Source organism: Leptodactylus fuscus, chromosome 3 (genome assembly GCF_031893055.1).
Source record: "Leptodactylus fuscus isolate aLepFus1 chromosome 3, aLepFus1.hap2, whole genome shotgun sequence".
Classification (NCBI taxonomy): Eukaryota; Metazoa; Chordata; class Amphibia; order Anura; family Leptodactylidae; genus Leptodactylus; species Leptodactylus fuscus.
The window spans coordinates 142,660,809-142,681,069 of NC_134267.1; the positions used below are offsets into that span (position 1 = coordinate 142,660,809).

Below are 20,261 nucleotides of genomic sequence, written 5' to 3' on the forward strand. Positions count from 1 at the left end.
GAAAGTTATTTTCAACATACTGCAAATATTACAGCACTCACTGCAATGACCATTTATAGTCACTGCTAAATTATTTTATGTTCAACATTTCCAAATAAACAATATCATTCCAGCCTTAGGCCCCACATTGTGGAAATAGATTTTAGCTGCAGATTTTTGAGTCAAAGCCAAGAATGGCTTTAAATGATAAGAAAAGTAATGGGAAATATATACGAAACTCTTATACTTCTGCTGAATAATTAATAATATTAAATAAAAAAATAATAATAATAAAAAAAAAAAAGGTACATTTCCGCAACATGGAGCCTCAGAGTTAGGGTAAGTTCACACGTAGTTTTTTGGTCCGGATGTTAACGTGAGAAACCGCATCAGAATCCAGACCAAAATCCACCACGGTGTTGATAGGTCGCTTCTTTTTTTCTGCGAGCAGAAAAAGGAAATGACTGACTCCCATTGAATTCAATGGGGGACAGTTTTTTTTACCCGGATTTTGATGCAGAATCCGGGCCAAAAAACTAAGTGTGAACCTGGCCTTAAAGGGGTTATTCAGCTTCCACAAAATGATCTGCAAATACACCTACAGCAGTGCTAATTTCTCACTGTTACTTTGTGCAGCCTTTCTTGGCTTTATTTTACTTGAGATCACTTATCTACGTGCAGTAAATCTGTGGACAAACTATATTTCCCACGACTCTTCTCCTTGTTCTCCCTCTTTTTGTGTTTCCTGCTCACAGGTGAAAGGGTGGAGGTGGCTTGTGGCAGAATGAGCTTGCAAATGAAACATCGCAGCATGATGTTGAAGCAATGTAGTACCTGTGATTGCAATGCAGGGGAGTGGAGAAGGCAGTGGCACATAGAGCGAGAAATGGCAGGAGAATCAAGTAGTTTGTTCACAGAGTCACTGCATGTAACTGAGTGTCTCAAGTAAAATAAAGTCAAGAAATCGCTGCACATGGGAACAGGGAGTGTTCAAACACTGCTGTGGATGTACTTGTAGATAATTTTTGGCAGCTGAATAACCCCTTTTCTACAGCAACAAATATAAAATATACCAGCCTACTTACCACAGGATGCTGCAAATCATAAAAACAAAAAACCCCGCTCACCTTTGAACTGATCTTCTGGAATCCTGACTCTCCGCAGGTGCAGACTGCTGTAGGGCAGAAAATCTATTAAGCGTGCTTGTTGCCGGGCGGCCGGATTCTGGTGCTGAAATGGAAAAAAGTAGTTTTAGATTAAATACGTCATTGATAAAAAGGATTCTTAATTCTTATACAGTACAGCATAAACATTGTCTTACTCGATTCAGCAGGCTTTGCTCCAGTTCCTCCACTGCTCCCTTTACCCCAACTCAAACGGCCTCCTGGTGCCAGCAATTGGTTGGAATCAATAGCTCCAAGCTAATGGGGGGAAAAAATAAATAGTTATAGAAAATTTATAGAAAAACACTAGTTCTTGCTTAGGCTGGGGTTGACATTTGTGCTATGGGTCTGACTTTTTCATCCAGCAGTTACACTTGGCAGATTTCATCATGGACAATGGGGTCTGTTGGGCATGGTGCCTACTGTTTTAGTGATTCATGTGCCCATTGTTCTGGTCCTCTGATGGATCTGAACAACAGACACCCAAAATGCAGATGTGATCAAAGTTACCCAAACAATCTCTCAGATTAAAAGTCTGGCTAAGAACTGTGGAATTCTTTAAGGAAGTGGAAGTTAACTAATCAGTATATGTGGATAACATATCAGTCACACGCTTACCTTAGTTATCTTGGTGATCCTACTTGTGTCAATGGGTCGGCTTCCTTTACTGATGGGCACTGTATTCCAGCCATCATCAGTTGGCTGACTGCCACGACCACCTGTAGGGCGTCCTGGTGGCTCTCGTCTTTTGTCTTGCTTAGACATTAGCTGCTGTACTTTAACTTGCTCACGTTGTTTTTCCATTTCTGCCTCTTTATGGATCTGATCTATAGTCTTAGGGCCCTGATCTGCCCGACGAGGTACCCAATTGCACTACAGAAGGAATTAAGCACATATGAAATGAAAATACAAATAAATTAGAGCAAGATGCACAATGACCGACTATTAGAGATGAGCGAGTGGTATTCGAGCAAGTAGGTATTCAATCGAATACTACAGTATTCAAAATATTCGTACTCGATCAAATACGACTAGCTATTCACAGTAAATATTCGATTCAGAACCAGCATTGATTGGCTGAATGCTATACATTGTATATATGCTGTACACTGGCCAATCAACGCTGGTCAATGCATTCCTATGACAAAAAAGTCAGCTCCCTTGTAACTGCAAGCTGCCAGCTCTCCCGACCAGCAAGGACGAGCCTGCTGCAGAACCAGCGTTGATTTGCCGCAGGCTCATCTTTGCTAGTCGGGAGAGCTGGCAGCTTGCGGTTTCGAGGGATCTTATTTTTTATCAGCGCAACTGCAAGTGCTGTGCAGTTAAAGTGCATGGACCCCATAGACTATAATGGGGTCTGTGCAATTTAACTGCACAGTGCTCTTCCTAAATAGAGATGAGCGAGTACTGTTCGGATCAGCCAATCCGAATAGCACGCTCGCATAGAAATGAATGGACATAGCCGGCACGCGGGTGGTTAAGCGGCCGGCCGCAGTCAAAGCGGAAGTACCAGGTGCATCCATTCATTTCTATCAAGCGTGCTGTTCGGATTGGCTGATCCGAACAGTACTCTCTCATCTCTACTCCTAAACACTCTCCTCCTGCTACACGTGGACTTGGTGACTCTCCTTTAGTCAAATAGTGGATTCCCCTGAAACGAGCATTTTTTTCCCCATAGACTATAATGGGATTTGAATATTTCACTGTTTGCTCATCTCTACTGACTACCGTATATACTCGAGTATAAGCCGAATTTTTCAGCACAGTTTTTGTGCTGAAAAAGCCCCCCTTGGCTTATACTCGAGTCAAGCAATAAAAAATCAGTTTAAGAAAAACAAAAAAAAACATCTTTACATACTTATAGAATTCAGGAATTAAAAAAACCCCCAAAAACTCTTACCAGTCGTAAATCTATGACATCTTGAAGCATGAAGCGGATACGAGAAGATGTTTTCCTTTCTTTTATGATTTTATCCATCTGGTTAAAATACTGATCCATTCGGGGCTGTTGAATGTTAAACATTTGCATCAATTAATGTTACAGAGAAACCATTGTAGATTTAAATGAAGGGTAACAATACTAACAAAAAGTAAGGCCCATTTTACACCACAGTGTTTGGTTTGGGAAGAAGGGTTAAGTATTGGCCAGATTTACTGGCATAATGCAGCTCTGCTGGACTGATGTTCGGATGAACAGAAGTCCATTGGTACATATTATACTCCAAGTACCCAACTTGTCTGAAAGACACTTGCCACAGTGTGCAAATGATACGCAACACCTTACACATTGGTAACTTAGTGCACTTTTTTATCAAACCATAACCCTTATTTAACCACTTCAGTACAGGGCCCATTTGTGGTCCAGAACCAGATACATTTTCAGGTTTTTTGTATATGCGGTTTTGAGGGCTGTAACATTTTTATTATTCAACTAATTTTTGTGAATTTTTTTGGTGACACTTAGGGCTTTATTTTTGGGTTTTTACTTTTGCATGTCTTCCTGGATACAGAAAAAAAAATAAAATTATAAATATATCTCAAAGAGGAGGGAAAACGTGTTTTTCACTTGTCATTTTTTTTAATTTAATAACACAAAGTGCTATTAAAGAACTTTTTAAAATAGTTTTTACTCTTCACTACAGTAATTTTTATTTTGTATGGTGTCGCAATGGGTGGGGCTAGAACCTTTAATAAGGGCATTTGATTGACTTTTTTTTACTTTTCTATTAATTTTTTATTATTATTTAATAATAATCTGTAGAGCTGATCTGGGTCCTGTAGGATCCAGCAACTCTCACACACAGCGATCAGGAAGGCAGGGAAGGTAATAAACCCTACTTGCCTTCTCTGTAGGAGCTCTGGCTGAAGTTACAGCCAGCATCCTGATAAGTCCTTGCAGAACAAAGCAACCATCTTCCAGATGTAAAAACCCAATGGGTGATCCAGAAGTGGTTTAAAAATACATTTAAAAAATAAATAAATATTTTACTAAAAGCCTGGCCATTGTCAGACTGCAGACACAACACAGCTTCAGGCCTGGCAAGGACCAGCATGGTGGTGAAGTGTTGATATATGGAGAAAGAGGGAGGAAATATCCTCTTTTAATGAGACACCAAACAGTCTTACCTTAGCTCGTTCAAAGTCCAAGTCCTTCCCAATTGTGGACAACAACCGACAAAGACACTCCAAAGACTCCTCATCATGGTTCTTCAATAATTTTACTACACAATCGTGCATAATGGCTTCAGTCAACATTTTTAATTTGAAAAGTTCACCAATAAATTTAATATTTCCAAGGGATCTGCGCCTAGCACTATCCCTGGCTTCTATTAGCTCTTCATTAAGCCGTGCTTTTTCTTCGGGCTTCAAGAGACAGGGAAAAAATAAAAGATAAAGGTTTTGAAAAAACATAGGATAGAACACCGCACATAACTGTACAGAGACTTCCAAACAATGTCAATATAGAACCTTGACAGCATAAGAAAACAAAGAAGCTAAACAAATACCGTTGCAGCCGCATCCATTTCTTTTTGTTTTTTTTCAAACACCTCATCATCATCTTTATCTTTTTCAAATTCCTTCTGGCAGCGGTTCAGTAGCAGCTTGCGGAAATTGACAGTCACTCCTGGTTTATCTGTAGTTGGGACCTTAAGCTGTAAAGGCAAAAAGAGGGAAAAGGAGAAAAACTCAGTCTAGTATGAAGTACAGACACCCGAAGTGTTAAATGTTTTGTGCAGGATTAAAAACATAGATGCTCTCTTTTTCTCAGAAAATAATCCCGTACATTGGTCACATGGCAATGCTACAGCTCAGTTATACTCATAGGACTGAGCTGCAGCATGACCATGTGACCAACGTGACGTGAAGTAGCTTCCTGCAAAGTAAAAATCAGCCAGGAGTTTTACAGTATACCAAATACTATTGATCTAAGATTAATATATTCTATCAGTATCAGATTGGTGGCGTTCCAAATCTGAGATCACTAAACAGAGAAAGAACCCTCACTAATGTCACTTATGATCTAGTATATAGATCAGGCATCTCAAATATGCAGTCCCTGAGTCTGTCATCAGCAGCACATGGGCAGGGGTGGGATGCAGTCAGTCCTCCTAGGTTTTGCTGATCCAGTAGTTAAAAATGCAGAATGATCGCATTTTTTTGCTCACCAAGCACTCCATCCCCCCTACTCTGGTGAAGACATGACATGCCATAGCAGTGTGCCCGATAAAGTGGAAGAACATGGGCAGGGAGCAATGAAGGAAGAAATGTACTAATAATCACCTCTGTAAAAGGGCAGTGATAGGAGTGACCATTGATGGGAACCCATTTACTCTATGGGGCCAACACAAGTAATGTACCCCATCAACTTCAAATTTTCTTTGTGTGGCAAATTTACCCAGCCAAACTTGAGACCTACTGATCACAAAATCTGAACTGATCAAGGCTTAGGACTTAAATCCCTTGTACTTTGTGTCAATGCATCCGATATTGTAAATGGAGAACCCTGCAGACTTACCCCCATAAGGCAGCGGCACATATTGGCATATGCAACGGAGAAATTTGGCTCAGAGATGGCCTTCTCAAATATTAAGTCAATAACACCCTTCAGTCTATCTTCCGTGTCAATTGCAAGATCCTGAACTTGCTTCATAAGTTGCTGAAACATTTGCGGAGTTAACTTATTCAGAATACTGCGGACTCTACGAAACAATTCCTGTAAAAAGACACACAAAGAAAAGAAAAAAAAAAAAGGTACAGATTAAAAAAAATAAACCTCACTATTTTCCAATGATCTACTTTGTTTGCTAAAATACAGTATGCAAAACCTATGCAACAGAGAGAAGTAAATGGCAAATCTGTGATTAAAGAGCACTCTCCGCTGAACATGAATCGCCCCCATAATTCGTTAGAAATACAGATGAAAAGATTAAAACTGATGATCTTTCCTTATGGCGAAGGACCCACATTGCTGAACACAGCTAAAAATGCTGTGTGGGGGGGGGGGGACGACACACGCCGAAAAGCATAGCTTTATTTCCTGCAGTGTTTTTATTGCATTTTTCCTGCATTTTTTCTTCCCTTATTACATCTATAGGGAAAACTCATGTGTTTTTGCAAGTAAACATTTACATGCAGCTTTTTTCAAAAACAGCATTTCAGCAGTATTCCCCCCCCCCCCCCCCCTTGCATTTTGGCACACAAAACACCTTTAGGCTGAGTTCACACAGCGTTTTTCAGTCAGGAATCCGCCTAAAAAAAAAGCCTCCCAATAGAGTTCTATTAGCCACAGATACAGAAGGAACACAGCCTCCTAGTGTACACCGAAGAGATTATCTGAGCTCTGTAGGACATCCATGAAATACTTCGCCAGTAACCCACCTGGGTCTTAATATTTTCCGGATCCTCTTCTTCACTTGCTCTCTTGTTGATTGGCTTCCATGCCTTCTCAGCTTTGTTCAACTGGACATTTTCATTTAAAGACACAGCTGCAATTATCTTGCGCGGCTCTTTCCTGGGTCCCTGTTGAGACCGTCGAGGACCAAGATTTGCTTGCTGCAAGAATTAATGGAGCAAACAGTATAAGAAAAATAACAAAGGAAGATTCAGTTAATGGACACTTTCCAACAGTGTGTACAGGAAACTTACCGGACCACGGTTTCCCATAGCAGGTCTGCCTAAGTTTGCGAAAGATGGTGTAAAATCAGGGCCACAGTTCATACCAGTTAATCTTGTGGGATCTAATGGCCTAAGGGGAGTTTTATTTGCCTGTTGAAATAAACAGAACTGGAGTTAAAAACTGAAGATACAGAAAATATGCACTCCAAAATGAAGGAACGTACCTTCTCCAATACAACATCAGTGATCTGAGGGAGACCCTCTGGCTTTTGCATGCTTGCCATGATAAACTGGAACCCCAGTAAAAATTCACGGTCATAACTTTTCTTTTCCTCAGGATTCAGAGGTTTCCATTGCTCTGTAGAAAAGACGACATGAATATAATCTAATGTCTGACAATCCAAAAGTCACTGTCTTTATGAGTCAAGAAGTGTAACCAACATAACACCGATTGTTACACTAGATGTCATCGATTGGTGTAGGTATGGCGCTATTAGTACAGCAGGCATACCACTGAAAAATCTGATATTTGTTGTATTACATTATTGTGACACAATATATATTAAAAAAAATAAATAAATAAAATAAATAAATATATTCATATACCTCATACTAAAATAAAAAAAAAACCCACAAGCAAACAATGACATTTGTGGTCACTTAACTGATCAGAAAAGTCATGGCATGTGTCTTACCCTCTTTATATTTATATTTTAGATCTCCTGGTTGTATATTTTCAGCATCTAGTTTATCTTCCTTTTCCTCCCATGTTTCATCCTGTTCCTCTACTGGGACACTGGGGGTCTGGTCAACTTCAGGAGCAGCAGCAGGTGGGGTAGGAGTCGTCTCCATTGCTTCAGTAGTGCCATCACTTTGCTAAAGTTGAAACAGAGAACATTCACATTCTATCTTTGCACTTTCATGTCTGATAACAGTGTTTCTCCTACTTCTTTATGAGAACAGGTGACACCTGACCACTGTTCTCCCTGCTGATGTAGCACTTTGGCAGAAGCTTAAAGGCGTTAGCAGGTTTCTAAGATTGACGGCCTATCCTTGAAGTAAATGGAGCATGCTCTCCCGTGCTGCCTCAGTACCGATGATCTGTGGGTGTCCCAGGTGTCAGATCCCCCGAAGATCTACCGATAGGCCAGCAGTCTTAGAAACCACATAACCCCTTTAGATAGAGCCACATGTGGTTTATTTAGTCCTCGCTTAGATCAAATGGACACTAAAGGGAGAGATTAGAGATGAGCGAGTAGTATTCGAACGAATACTACGGTATTCAAAATACTCATTCGAATACGATCGCTATTCGCAGTAAAGATTCAGAACCAGTGTTGATTTGCCGAACGCTGATTCTGCAGCAGGCTTGTCCTTGCTAGTCGGGAGAGCTGGCAGCTTGCATTTATGCGGGAGCTGACTTTTTCTCATAGGAATGCATTGACCAGCGTTGATTGGCCAGTGTACAGCATTCGGCCAATCAACGCTGGTTCTGCTGGAGGCTCGTCTGTGAGGAGGCGGAGTCTAAGATCGGACCACAATGGAGACTGCTAAAAAAAACAACTGCCAATAGCGGCAAGTGTTCCAAACACATTGACCCTGTCCAATGAGCGCCGACTGTGTATGGACCCATCACTCAGAAAGAAGAATGGCTATTTCATGGGGAATACAATATGGAGATGTTACTAAGATGGGCATGTCTCTTCTGACATGTCCTTTAATCTATAGGTGCTACTGTAAGCTTCTCTTACCTCCTTAAATGCTTCTAAGAGATCTCCCACCGCTTCCTTCTTGTTTAAATCCTTTATTTTTCTTTTCTTCTTTGGAGCAGATAAAGCAACTGGAGGGTCAAAAATAAGGTTATTCTACAAAATCTGTAACAAAGAAATCTTAAAATCTTGTTGTGAGTTTAAGGGTATGTTCACACTGAGTTTTTTGGCAGCGGATTTTGATGCGGAATCCACCTCAAAATCTGCCTGCCAAAACTGCTCCCATTGACTTCAATGGGAGCCACTCTTCTTTTTTCCGCTAGCTAGTAACAGAAAAAATAAGCGAGATTACCTATCTTGCCACGGATACCACGGCTCGAGACTCCCTCCCGATTAGGCCCATTCATCTGGGCACAATCCGCAGTGGGATGCCGGTGCACTACATTGGCATTCCATCGTGGCTAGCCGTGCAGTATGCTCACATGCAGAATCCATTTTCTGCTGTGTGAACATATCCTAACAATGTCCTCTAACATATAACCACTGAGCCACACTACTATTGCACAAATCTTGCTTTGCTGAACTTGGGACTTACGCTGGGTTCACACCTGCGTTCATGTCTCCGTTCTATGGTTTCCGTCTTCTGCATGGCAGAAGACGGAAACCATAGACCGGGTCCGGCTGTGAGCGGCGGTGAGCGTTTTAGGCTCTCCGCCGCGAAACCGGATTTTTTTATCCGGACACAGAGTAGTGCATGTCCGACTGTGTCCGGATTATAAAACCCGGTTTCGCGGCAGAGAGCGCAAAACGCTCACTGCCGCGCACGGCCGGACATCTCTCTCACCCATTCAAATGAATGGGTGAGAAAGTCTCCTGCAGGCTTCCGTCTCCTGCATCTGTTTTATGCAGGAAACGGAAACCTGCAATAAGGAAAGTGAACGCAGATGTGAACGAGCCCTTAACTGAAATCCAACAAGGGCTGCAACTGTATGAAAAATGTATGATGCTGTTAAAAACTATCCTATTAAGTTTACTTAAGTTAAGCTAGTAGTTTGATAAATCCTAATCAACCCACAAGCAGGAATACATAGGACGGCTAACCTGAAAACACAACAGACAGGACAAGATGATCTAAAGATAAACCTTAAAAAAAAAAAAAAAAAAAAAAAAAAAACCCTGTACTGTTATATAAATAATAAATCTCAGTACACTTATTCAATCATTAACATCAGTCAATAAGATTATTCCATTACCTGCCACAGGGACATCTGGAGTCGACTTTGCAGTCAGTGAAGAGACTGACTCTGGCTCAGCAAGAGTTTCCTTTCGCACCTCCTCAACCTCTGGAGCAGGCTCAACTGGCTTTTCTTCTGGTTCGGTTATAGGGCTAACATGAGATTCCTGTGTGTCTTGCGCCTCAGCTTCCTGTACACCAGATAATCCCTCTCCATTTGTTAGGAGTTCCTCTGGTTGAGCTATCGGAGATTCTAAGGAGGGTTCACTATGGCAACTAGAGGGCTCTGTCTGTGCAGGAGGCTCAGTCACTTCTTCAGAGAGGCCATTAGCAGTCTGAAGCTCTACAACAGGCAAATGCTCCAGAGGAATTTGTTCTTGTGTACAATCTATATCTGGTTTATTTTCCTCTACAGAACAAGGCTGTAGTGATGTGTGCGATTGTACAGCATCAGTGGGAAAGTCTGCTTCGGTAGCTGAAATCAATCCGTCTTGTGGCAAAGGAGATTCTTGTGAATCAGACACAGCAGCCTGGGTAGGAATTAAAAATTCTGGCTGGGGTTCAACGGCCAGTTCTTCAGATTCGGTCTCTATTGGCTGAGCAGCTGTCTGTACAACGTTTACTTCAACTGGATTTGTGGTCTCCTGAATAGCTATAGGAGCCTCTGGCAGCATTGGTACCTGAGTTGAAGGGTTTTCTATCAAGGGCACTTCCTGTGAATTATGAGTCCCTAGTAAAGGTATAGACTGCTCAGGTGTAGTGTTATCAAGTGTTAAATCTTGCTCACAAACTGGCATGTCCAAATTTGCTTCTGCAGGAGGAGAGGGTGAGGGGCTCTCTGATGATTTTCTCAGCACTTGGGTGGTTTTAGGCCCCTCGTCTTCATTAAAAAAAAACAAATGAATGGTATAAATTAGTATGAAAACACAAGTAGATAGACACAGCAGATCCAGCACTGTCCTTCACATAATCTAGGCTAGTCACAAAATAACACACTGGCAGATTATTGAATATGTGACTACAGGTTTGGCTCCAATGTCTATGGTGTCTGAGACCTCACAGCCTGTCTTACCTTTAGTACAGGCTGCAGTTGAACAATATTGTTCTACAGTGAGACAGACGAAAACTAGGCAGAAACTACGCCAGATGTATCATACTGGTGCACACTGTCTAACAAGAGGCTTCACATAAATCATATGTGTACTCATTTCCTTTTGCCTGCTTAACTTCCCAACGACTTTTTCTCAAAGAGAACTGAGTATTTTACAACTGCTTTCACCCAGGCCACTTTTCAAAACTGTATATTGAGGCATAAAACAACATATACTAAGCAAACGATGCATTTTGAGAAAATTATGGCAAATTTTGGTTAGTAATTGCCCCCCCCCCTCCCCCCATCATCTACAGATGTCTCAAAATAGGCAGAGGGGATTTTAATAAACAGTCTATGCACAACGCTCACTTTTTTTTTTTATTATTTTATTATTTTTATTGGGCAGTGTGTCTTAATGGAAGCACAGCAAAATTACTTTAATTTACACTAGTTTCTTGCATAAGTTATAACAGCTACACTTCCCATCATGGGGAAATTCAGTGTGTTACAGCAGCATGGATAATACAGTAATATATTACAACAAAGAACACATATAAGCTCAGAATAGCAGATAGAAAAAGATACTAGGAGTCATAGCAACTAAGAAAAGACAGACTTCAGGATCATTTAGTTCTCCGTGCAGAGTGATCTCCGATTAGCCTGATGTTCATTATACAGCCTGACTGCAGCTAGGAGGGAGGATTTTCAATAGCGCTCCTTCTCACACTTGGGGTGAAGCAGTCGGTCATTGACAGTACTGCCCAGGTCTCATACATGGGATGGGAGTTTGTTTTTTTTTCCAGCATGGATCTCACCATGGACAGTGTCCTTCTGTCATCAATCACCTGTACTGGATAAAGGGGGCTCCCCAGGACAAAGCTGGCCCTTCTAACCAGACTGTGTATATATAGTTACTAAGTTAGGAAAAACTCACTTCATAACACAGAATCAGCCATCTTGAACCACTAATCTTGAGTAATTCTCCCTAGTATATGTACACACGCTATAATGGAACATGTAGCAAGCTGGATATCAGGTAAAGAAGTGCTGTGAGCATAAAAATAGAAGGGAACATGTTGCAACAAAATTTCAGTGTAATCTACAGGCAGCACGTCAGAGGAGAATATGAGCAGACTCAAAAGTTTTGCAAAGAGATTCAGTATAACTTATTTACATCTCTGCTCTTTACATGCTAGGAAACAGTAATTGAGTCAGGGGCAGACCAAGATAACTCAACGACTGACAGAAACTGTAATAATCAGGAAGAGAGGGCGGCACCCTAAGAATTAAAAGCAAAGTGATATAAAGATATATATGTTATACTGAATCTTGTCCCACAAACCTATAAATCTGCTTGGATCTTTGGATCTCTCTTGCTCTATAACACACTGCCTGCATTTTTATGGCAACAGGTTCCCTTTAAAATGGCAAAGTGACAACAATATAGGCAATAGGCCAAAAAAATAAAAAATAAAATACAAGCACAAAGGAAGAACCATGTTCCACTTAACTCCTCTGCTTACCTGGGCGTACGACAATAGGCACATGGACACTCTCTCCATTCGCCTGCACCTCAGAGCCTCCAACTACAGACTAAAAAAACAAAAGGAAATTTATATGTAATTACTATTTGGACCTCCATTAATAGTTAATGGAATGATTGTGCATTAGAATGTCAATATGCACGCATGTTATCCAAATAACTAACTCCCAAAGTGTCAAAAAGGTGGCATGTAAGATAACAGTATTCCGAATAGGTATAGGCAAACCTAACATTCCCAAGGTAGGATTAGGATTACTTGATCTCAAATAAAATCCAGCTTCAGGTGAAGTCCGACAAATTCAGGCGTATGTTTTAACCACGTACGCCTGAATTTGTCGGACTTCACCTGAAGCTGGATTTTATTTGAGATCAAGTACGTCTATACCTTCTGGATCCACAAGGTTCCGTGCTCGTTGGTACCAACAGTTTATATGAAGATAAAGGGTGAGCTGGATTTACAACCTTGTATATATCAATTAGGATTACCTGTGGAGGTGTTGGAGTCGATGAGGACCTTCCACCGGACAAAATTTCATCTGTCACATCTTTACCTCCTTGGTTAGGATCTCTGATCCTTATCTGATTCATAAATAAAAAGTAAAATTAAGTCAAATGAGTTTTACAATACTATATCCTATTTCAAGACTCCTAAAAAGCTATCTGCTATAAACGTCACATTAATAGAGCGAGAATTTTTTTTTTTTTGCTGTGTAACTTATTTTAGAGCACTCGCTTTAAGAAGATGTGTTAAGAATCGAGCATCGGAAGAGATAAGAAAAACTTCCGGGACCCAGCAACAGCCACGTGGAGAGAAAACACTGCAACATGCTGTAAGGGAAATGAACGAAAGCCAAGTTTCTCTGGAGAGCTGCCAAAATCCAAGCACAGGACAGTTTGCTGAAGGCAAACACAAGTCTCGACCAAAGCTGCAAGGTTATAAAGCTGTTTTTCCCAGTCACTCTAAGCATTCATACTGCTACATAAAGCAATACGCTCAATTCCGACACAAACACACTCACTACACATATAGCTATTTCAACTATCTGTAAACAGGCTAAGGGAAGAAGTACAAAGAGAGAAGAGACAGAAGGAAGAAGCGCAGAGAAGCATATACTTTAACCTGATACCTGAAGACGGTATGTGTCTATGCAGTCAGTGTCGGAGATGCTATGAGGTGGAGTAGTATGGCTTTTCCTTGTAAATTCCACAATCCTGAGTTGCTAGTTTGAAGTCACCTTTACAAGTTGAAGTAATGCTGGCCAGCGCCACACCCGGCTAGCTAATCTTAAAGAATATATTTGTCTGAACTAATGGTAATGTGTCACTATAATGTAATTCTACCCAGGCCATGCCATTGTATATAATTAACCCTACCATTCACATCTGTGATGCTTTCACACCTACACAATTGTAGCGATATTAAAGTAAAGTGATCTTTGCAACATGTCAGACCAAAGCAAAAAGCTGCATGTCTAACCTAATGCATTATTTTCATCATAACCAATTTCTGAAAGAGAATCTGCTAGCAGCCTACACACCTCTATGACTCAGAAGGGCCTGCTATTTCCAAATCTATATGGTCCAGGCAGACGTTTTCATAGCACCTATACACGTGATGGGTCACCATAATTCTCACTGCTTAACACATTAATCTTGCAGTGCAGAAATGCAGCAGAAATATGATGGTACAAAAATGACTAGAACATAAAGGTCAAAAAGGGGCCCGTTGAACATGTAAGCCCCTTTCGATACTAAAGGCGGCGTATTACATATAGCATTGCATAGCAGTTATTCAAGTGCCATTCAAAGCAACCAAGAGGGAAAATTTTTATATATATACATACATACACATATATATATATATATATATATATATATATATATATATATATATATATATATATATATAATTATGAACAGCAGCATCATCTGTTCTTATTGCTAAAGCTGGCCACACACATTAAACTTTTGTCAGACTACTTTGGCTGACAATCGGCCATGAAAATACTGCAAACATAGATTTGCAACAAGCAAACAGCAGACACTTGATGACAAAAGAGCAATCATGAAAAAATAAATCAGCATTTGCCACGATCATCCAATAGTGGAGAATCAGACAACTGGCACAGATTCTGTGCTTCTTCTGCCGTTTTAATACACCAATCTTGGATTACTACAAAGCAGTACGGTGAATACAGTTTAACTCAAATATTATGGCTTTCAGGGGTTACATCTATAATATAAAAAATCATGGATAACTGAGCAAAACAGACTGCAGTTCACCTGTCACTGACAGGCTGAAACAATTCACTAAAACGATCCAACAATGGAGATAAAACAGAAGAAATACAATATATATATAGTCTTATAAAGCCCTTTTCACTCACAGTCTTGCGTTCCCTTTTCGGAGGAATACTTTGAGGCTGGTTTATCATCATCTGTGCTCCTGGGACCCCAGGAGGAAACTGTTGTTGAGCTGGGTAGTATGCCCCTGCTATAATAAAAGAATAGAAACGAAAAGAACAAAGTTGAACAACTTGAAAAACCACACAGAAGAGGACAAAGTTACACATATCTGATAAAACTCTATTAATCTGTGATCACGCAAGTTTCTAGTACCCATCAGAGGATCCAAAAACCAATCTGAAAGCTGTCAAAACTTACTCGACATGGTGCGGTTTCCCCCACTAAACATTCCAAGCTTCCCTTCTACATCCCAGCTACACTGAACTAAATATAGTCAATGCCTGATCATATAAACATCATGAAGGGGGAGGTGCAGAAAGCAGCTGAGGAGATTGCAAAGCTAAAGCACCTATGACAAACACAGAATGTGTGCGCAAGCCCCAAAATAAAGTCTTAACAGAAAATGTTATCTAGTTATGTAAAATTCCTTCATTAATACATGCCAGAATAAAGAATCCCTGGTAGTAGGGAAGCGCAATTAATTGAAAAATAACCAATCAACCTGGATAACCGATGTGATTTTATTCACGTTGGTTATTACAATATATGCGAAGTTCTACCTGCAGCTTTGATCAGACCTAACACGTCTGAATCAGAACTGATATTATAATCTGGAGTCGTCAAAACCCAAAGTATAATAAGCAGAAATCCAGAGAAGGTGAAGAAAAACAACCGATGTTACACACTTCACCTGGGCTCCGGCGTGTTCTCTTCGGCACTTCAGTTTGACAATAGCGTCCATGAGGCCTGTGATTAGGCCTCAGCAGGTCACGTGACGCATGGACACAAGTTAAATCACATGCCTCAGCGGTCCCTACGTCAGTCTATATTGCCGAAGCCCAGAAGACGAAAGTAACACTGTTTCTGTTTCGTTACCTCCTCTGGGCCTCCAGTTATTTATACTCTGGGGTCTGAAGACCTAACAGTAGTTTCAGTTCGGCCAAGTTTGCACAACATGTACTGTAAAAGGGGTATTGTTTAAAGGGGACATGGCCTAAATAATTGCAATTACTCACAATCAATGTAAAATGCCTGCTTAATCCCGATTTTGATTTAGGTCATAATCACCCAATCCTACCTGTATTTAATGCCAATTTAGGCAGCACAAACTGGATAACAAGTAAAATTTAACTCTCCATTTCAAAGCTTACCATAAGTGCCATACTCTGTGGGGCTAGCACTTGGAAAGAACCCGGGGGCACCTGGCTGTACAGGGTACTGTTGAGTGGGCATCACATAAGAGCGACCCTATAAAAATAGTATGCTTAAAATTAACAAACATGCTTTAAAACTATCAAGCATATGAAGACAATTCATTAAAAAAAAAAAACTAAAAAAAACAAAAACCAAAACACTTCAATTGCAGTTGACTAACCTGCCCTTGAATATAGTAGCCCTGGGAGGCTGCGTAGGATAACTGTGAAGGAATCATCATCACCTGGGATCCAGCAGGGTACACATGGGCAGGAGGCACGGCACGAGCTGTAGATCCACTCTGAACTCTTGCAGCAGTGCTAGGCGGTTGCGTCCTGCTGGAATAATAATGCTGATGGGGAAGAGTAGAAGGATCAGAAAAAGGAAAAAGATGCATTAACTGTTACATACTTATACACACCATTTTTTTTTCAACCTGGGAACATACACTCGGTTGTAACCTAAATCAAATCCCTACTACCACAGCTCATACCATTGGTAGGCATGTACTACTTTGCAGCCATTTAATTTAATTTAATGGTCGGCATTATACATATTTTTCAATTTTGTGTCTACAGATCCCAAACAGACCTATGCATCTCCTTGCTTACAGAGTACATAATTTGTCCCCTTACTTGGTACCAACCTATTGGTCGTCAAAACCATTTGCAAAATTGCACAATTTTTGACAGGGTGTAGAAATGCACAAGCCTTATAAGTCTGTAGACTTCTCAATGACAGGGTATTTACTCAAAGTTGTGGTGTAGAGGTAAAACTTAGTAGATCCAGGACAGCCAGCTTATCATCTCACCCATCAGCACAGGGAAGAGCCTGTAGCCTTTATTGCCTTATTCCCACAAGGTACAGAAAATGAGCCCATAGCATATCCACATGCATTGAATTTGTTTTTGTTTTTTTTTTTAAAAAAGTCCTCCATTGCATCTTTTTTTTTTTTCTTTTAACTGTACCAATTGTGGTACAATGAAAAATTAAGCAAACTGTGCCATTGTTCCCAATATAAACTTATGTTTGCGTTTCATGTAGACCTATGTGACTCCATGGTATTGGACAAGAAACCTTTGATAGTCGAATGCCCTATTTACTTGACCGAGCAACTCTTTTGTAACGTGCTATTACTACTACTATTTATTTTAGTTTATTCTCTACTATGGATTCCAAGATAGTAAGAAAAGAAGGTGCAATAGGAATATCTATGTAATGCCACTGCTGGTCTAGATAGTCTGTGTTAGATAACAGGCAATATTGCTAGTCAAGACAAGCAGATCCATGGAAAGCTATTAGAACGGTCTGTGAAATGTTAAGGAAAGTGCATCTTTTATCAGTCTTCAAGCATGGATATATTTACACGTGTCTAGAACAGCTTACAAAAAGTGTTGGAGTCAAACTGGGTGAGGAAGCAGGGCAACAATGCAGAATGCTGAGGGAACTTCCTATTAAGATTTCGACTTAAAAAACCCCAAAAACTAATAATTTGGTGGTGGTGATAGTGTCCAATATTACAGGCATAAGAGTGTTTATTTTAATACAATATCCACTACTTGGCTTCAGAGGACAGCAATAGATAGTACAAGTCATAGCATTACCTGAATAGATCTGAATCCTGCCTGTTAGAAGCAGCAGCGGAAAAAAAAGGAAGAAGCAGAGGGTGGAAGGAGACAAACGTGAAAATCTACACAAGAAGGGGTGATCAGAAGAGATAAGTAAATGAGGAAGGGAGGAGATGCCAAGGGATGAGAATGCATGCAGCCAGGAGTGTAAAATCTCAATGTCCAGATTAAAGGAATAGCCCTATCTTATAAAGTTATGACACACTGATACTATCAGAACCCACAAATCTTGAAGTTGATGGTACTGCAACTAGCTAGCTGGCCATGCTAAACTAGCCCTTCTTCCCATGAACAGTTCAGAGTCCCATAGGTCAGTTTCTACCTCCCAAAAAATGATGACAAACCCCACAAACATGTGATCACTTTATGAAAGGGGAATAACACATCAATTGTGGGTAAAACATGTAATGCAAATCACATTGGAAAGAGGGAAAAAAACAAAACAAAACAAAAAAACCAAAACAATAACTTACGCAACCACGCCAATTGCAGAACAAAAGCATGGCAGCCACACTGACAGTTTATGGTGAGTCAAGGCCAAAAAAAAGCCTATTCCTCCCTGACCAATGACCGCTTAGATACAGAACTCTGAGACGTATACAGGTATAACTTATTTGAAAGCATTTCTGGTGACATTGCTTGCAGGGTCATTTGTCTCTTCAAAAACAATGAATGCAACAGAGCCTTCAATACAGCTGTGAGCACAGCCTAACAGTACATGCTTCTTTACTAGTCATGCACTGCTACTTAAACCAACTCTGACTAGAAGTTACTAGAGGTAAAATATAAAAGGGTTATCCATTGAGATTAAAGGTTTTTTTTGTTTTTTTCTTCTTTAAAAGTACCATAATTAGCAAAATGGGTTACAAAACTAAAAGCGTTATTACGCCATCAATTCCCACTGCTGCTGGTTTCTACTTCCTGGACTAGTCTCAACATACAGGAAATGCCTGGCTAGCCAAGGCCAACACTGAACTCAGTGACTAGTTGAACCGAATTTCCTTGGAACTTGCAAAAGCAGAGTGGAGTCTGAGTAGTTTTTTTTTTTTTTTTTAACCCAATCTTTTAAACCTGAGCTTTATCCCTGAGATTTGATACTCTTGACAACGATCCAGAGACCCCTAAATGTTCAACGAAGGCTGTCCTCTGCACTTTCCCCAAAGCAGGCTACCATGAATTGCTCAGAAATGGCACATAAATGACATCAGTAATGCTCCTGCACATGGGAAAAGTCAGCTTACAAATAATACTCAGGGTAGTGGGATTTCTCCCATGATGAAATATCAGTTTTTCCAGTTTCGATATAAGCTGACTTGGCATTGAAGCAAGGAGCTTTCACAGTACTCCGGAACCATATTTCTGCCCCATTCATAAATACCTGTGTCCCATTACTGGAATCTCAAGCTTCTTACCTGCCTAGGTTGAGACTGCGTATTCATTTGTGGAGTTTGTGGGGGTCCAAATACCACAGGGGCGGTAGGAGCTGTAGGGAATGCAGACTGAAATCAAAAGGAAATAAAAGAAAGTTGAAAAATTGCAAAGTATCAATACACAAAATAAAAAAAAATAAATAAAAAATAGGTGGATGATTGAACTACATACTACAGCTGGACTGTTTGTACTCCGTCGCCCTAAGGGCACAGATTATGGTGCGTAATCCACGTCATAATCCGCCCCCTCACAATGGTGGTCTATGGAGACCACTAGCGTTCTTTTTTCTGTGAGCAGCATGTTGCTGCTAGCAGAAAAAAGAAGCGAGCTGCCCTTTCTTCAGGCGGATTCCACGGCTTGTTGAGCCGTGGTGTACGCCGGCAGCAGCAACCTCCGGAGTCGGCCCATTCATTTGAGACGACTCCGGAGGGGGAAGCCGTGACCGCAACAGTCGTGGCAGGTGAGTTTTGACCCAAGTCACACTCTGTACCAAAATCCGACCCACGGCCCCCCCGTGTGAAGCCCTAAGAGTGTACAGAAATAGAAATGCACAAACCTGTGGTAGTCCAGGGGAAGGGGCAGTAGGGGGTCCTCCTATAGGCTGTGTGGTTTTACTCATCTCATGTGTTGCTGCATAGGGTCCCCTGCAAGGTCTATTAAAAATACAAAAGTGGAGTTAAATAAAAGCAGCAAATCCAATCCGCTCATGCTGAAAACTGATCAGCATGCACAATCCTGACCAGACCACTATATTAAAGCTGCAGAAGACTTACTGACAAATACATTGGGTTTCTTCTATCATTTTTTTTTTACCGTTTCTTTAACATGATACTTAAGGAGGACACAAATTTGAGATGCGCAAAAGCAGGTATGTAATAGTTCATTAAATAAAAGGCTTCCAAAACTATTACTTTTTCGGTTAATATGAGTAGGCCACAAACCCTAAACTTTAACAAGTGCAGAGCGTACAGAAGTAGTGGAGCTGGGAGTCATACTGACTTTAAAAAGCACCAAACCCATTGCTGACATTGCGCTTCTACAAATATTCCATGGAGTGCAGGCATTCCTCAACTGTGATGTCAGCCAGCAAGCTCCAAATAAAGTCAATACAGGTTCCACAGACAAGGCGAAGAAAAAAAGCAAGCACAAAAAAAAAAACAAAAAAAAAAAAACTGGCATGCAGGCACCAGGAGCAGCCTTGGAAA

At 40.6% G+C, this 20,261-nt stretch overlaps 1 protein-coding gene across 2 annotated transcripts in view; it reads right to left on the reverse strand.

Annotated features, from left to right (window-relative positions):
* The window catches only part of EIF4G1 (eukaryotic translation initiation factor 4 gamma 1), a 46,153-nt gene that overhangs the window by 7,179 nt on the left and 18,713 nt on the right, over positions 1 to 20,261 (reverse strand). Inside the window, exons 2-22 of one of the 2 annotated variants that reach the window (XM_075268442.1) lie at positions 19,613 to 19,709; positions 19,038 to 19,124; positions 17,602 to 17,622; positions 16,179 to 16,349; positions 15,955 to 16,051; positions 14,725 to 14,831; positions 12,824 to 12,916; positions 12,318 to 12,387; positions 9,721 to 10,581; positions 8,510 to 8,598; positions 7,454 to 7,634; positions 6,983 to 7,116; positions 6,789 to 6,908; positions 6,522 to 6,695; positions 5,659 to 5,856; positions 4,649 to 4,795; positions 4,269 to 4,505; positions 3,043 to 3,147; positions 1,761 to 2,015; positions 1,301 to 1,400; positions 1,107 to 1,209 (exon numbers count right to left, since the gene is read on the reverse strand). In XM_075268442.1, the coding sequence (XP_075124543.1) occupies positions 1,107 to 1,209; positions 1,301 to 1,400; positions 1,761 to 2,015; positions 3,043 to 3,147; positions 4,269 to 4,505; positions 4,649 to 4,795; positions 5,659 to 5,856; positions 6,522 to 6,695; positions 6,789 to 6,908; positions 6,983 to 7,116; positions 7,454 to 7,634; positions 8,510 to 8,598; positions 9,721 to 10,581; positions 12,318 to 12,387; positions 12,824 to 12,916; positions 14,725 to 14,831; positions 15,955 to 16,051; positions 16,179 to 16,349; positions 17,602 to 17,622; positions 19,038 to 19,124; positions 19,613 to 19,675 (3,413 nt within the window). In that variant the 5' untranslated portion in view covers positions 19,676 to 19,709. The remainder of the gene's footprint in view (positions 1 to 1,106; positions 1,210 to 1,300; positions 1,401 to 1,760; positions 2,016 to 3,042; positions 3,148 to 4,268; positions 4,506 to 4,648; positions 4,796 to 5,658; positions 5,857 to 6,521; positions 6,696 to 6,788; positions 6,909 to 6,982; positions 7,117 to 7,453; positions 7,635 to 8,509; positions 8,599 to 9,720; positions 10,582 to 12,317; positions 12,388 to 12,823; positions 12,917 to 14,724; positions 14,832 to 15,954; positions 16,052 to 16,178; positions 16,350 to 17,601; positions 17,623 to 19,037; positions 19,125 to 19,612; positions 19,710 to 20,261) is intronic. The other variant, XM_075268443.1, reaches the window with a different exon arrangement.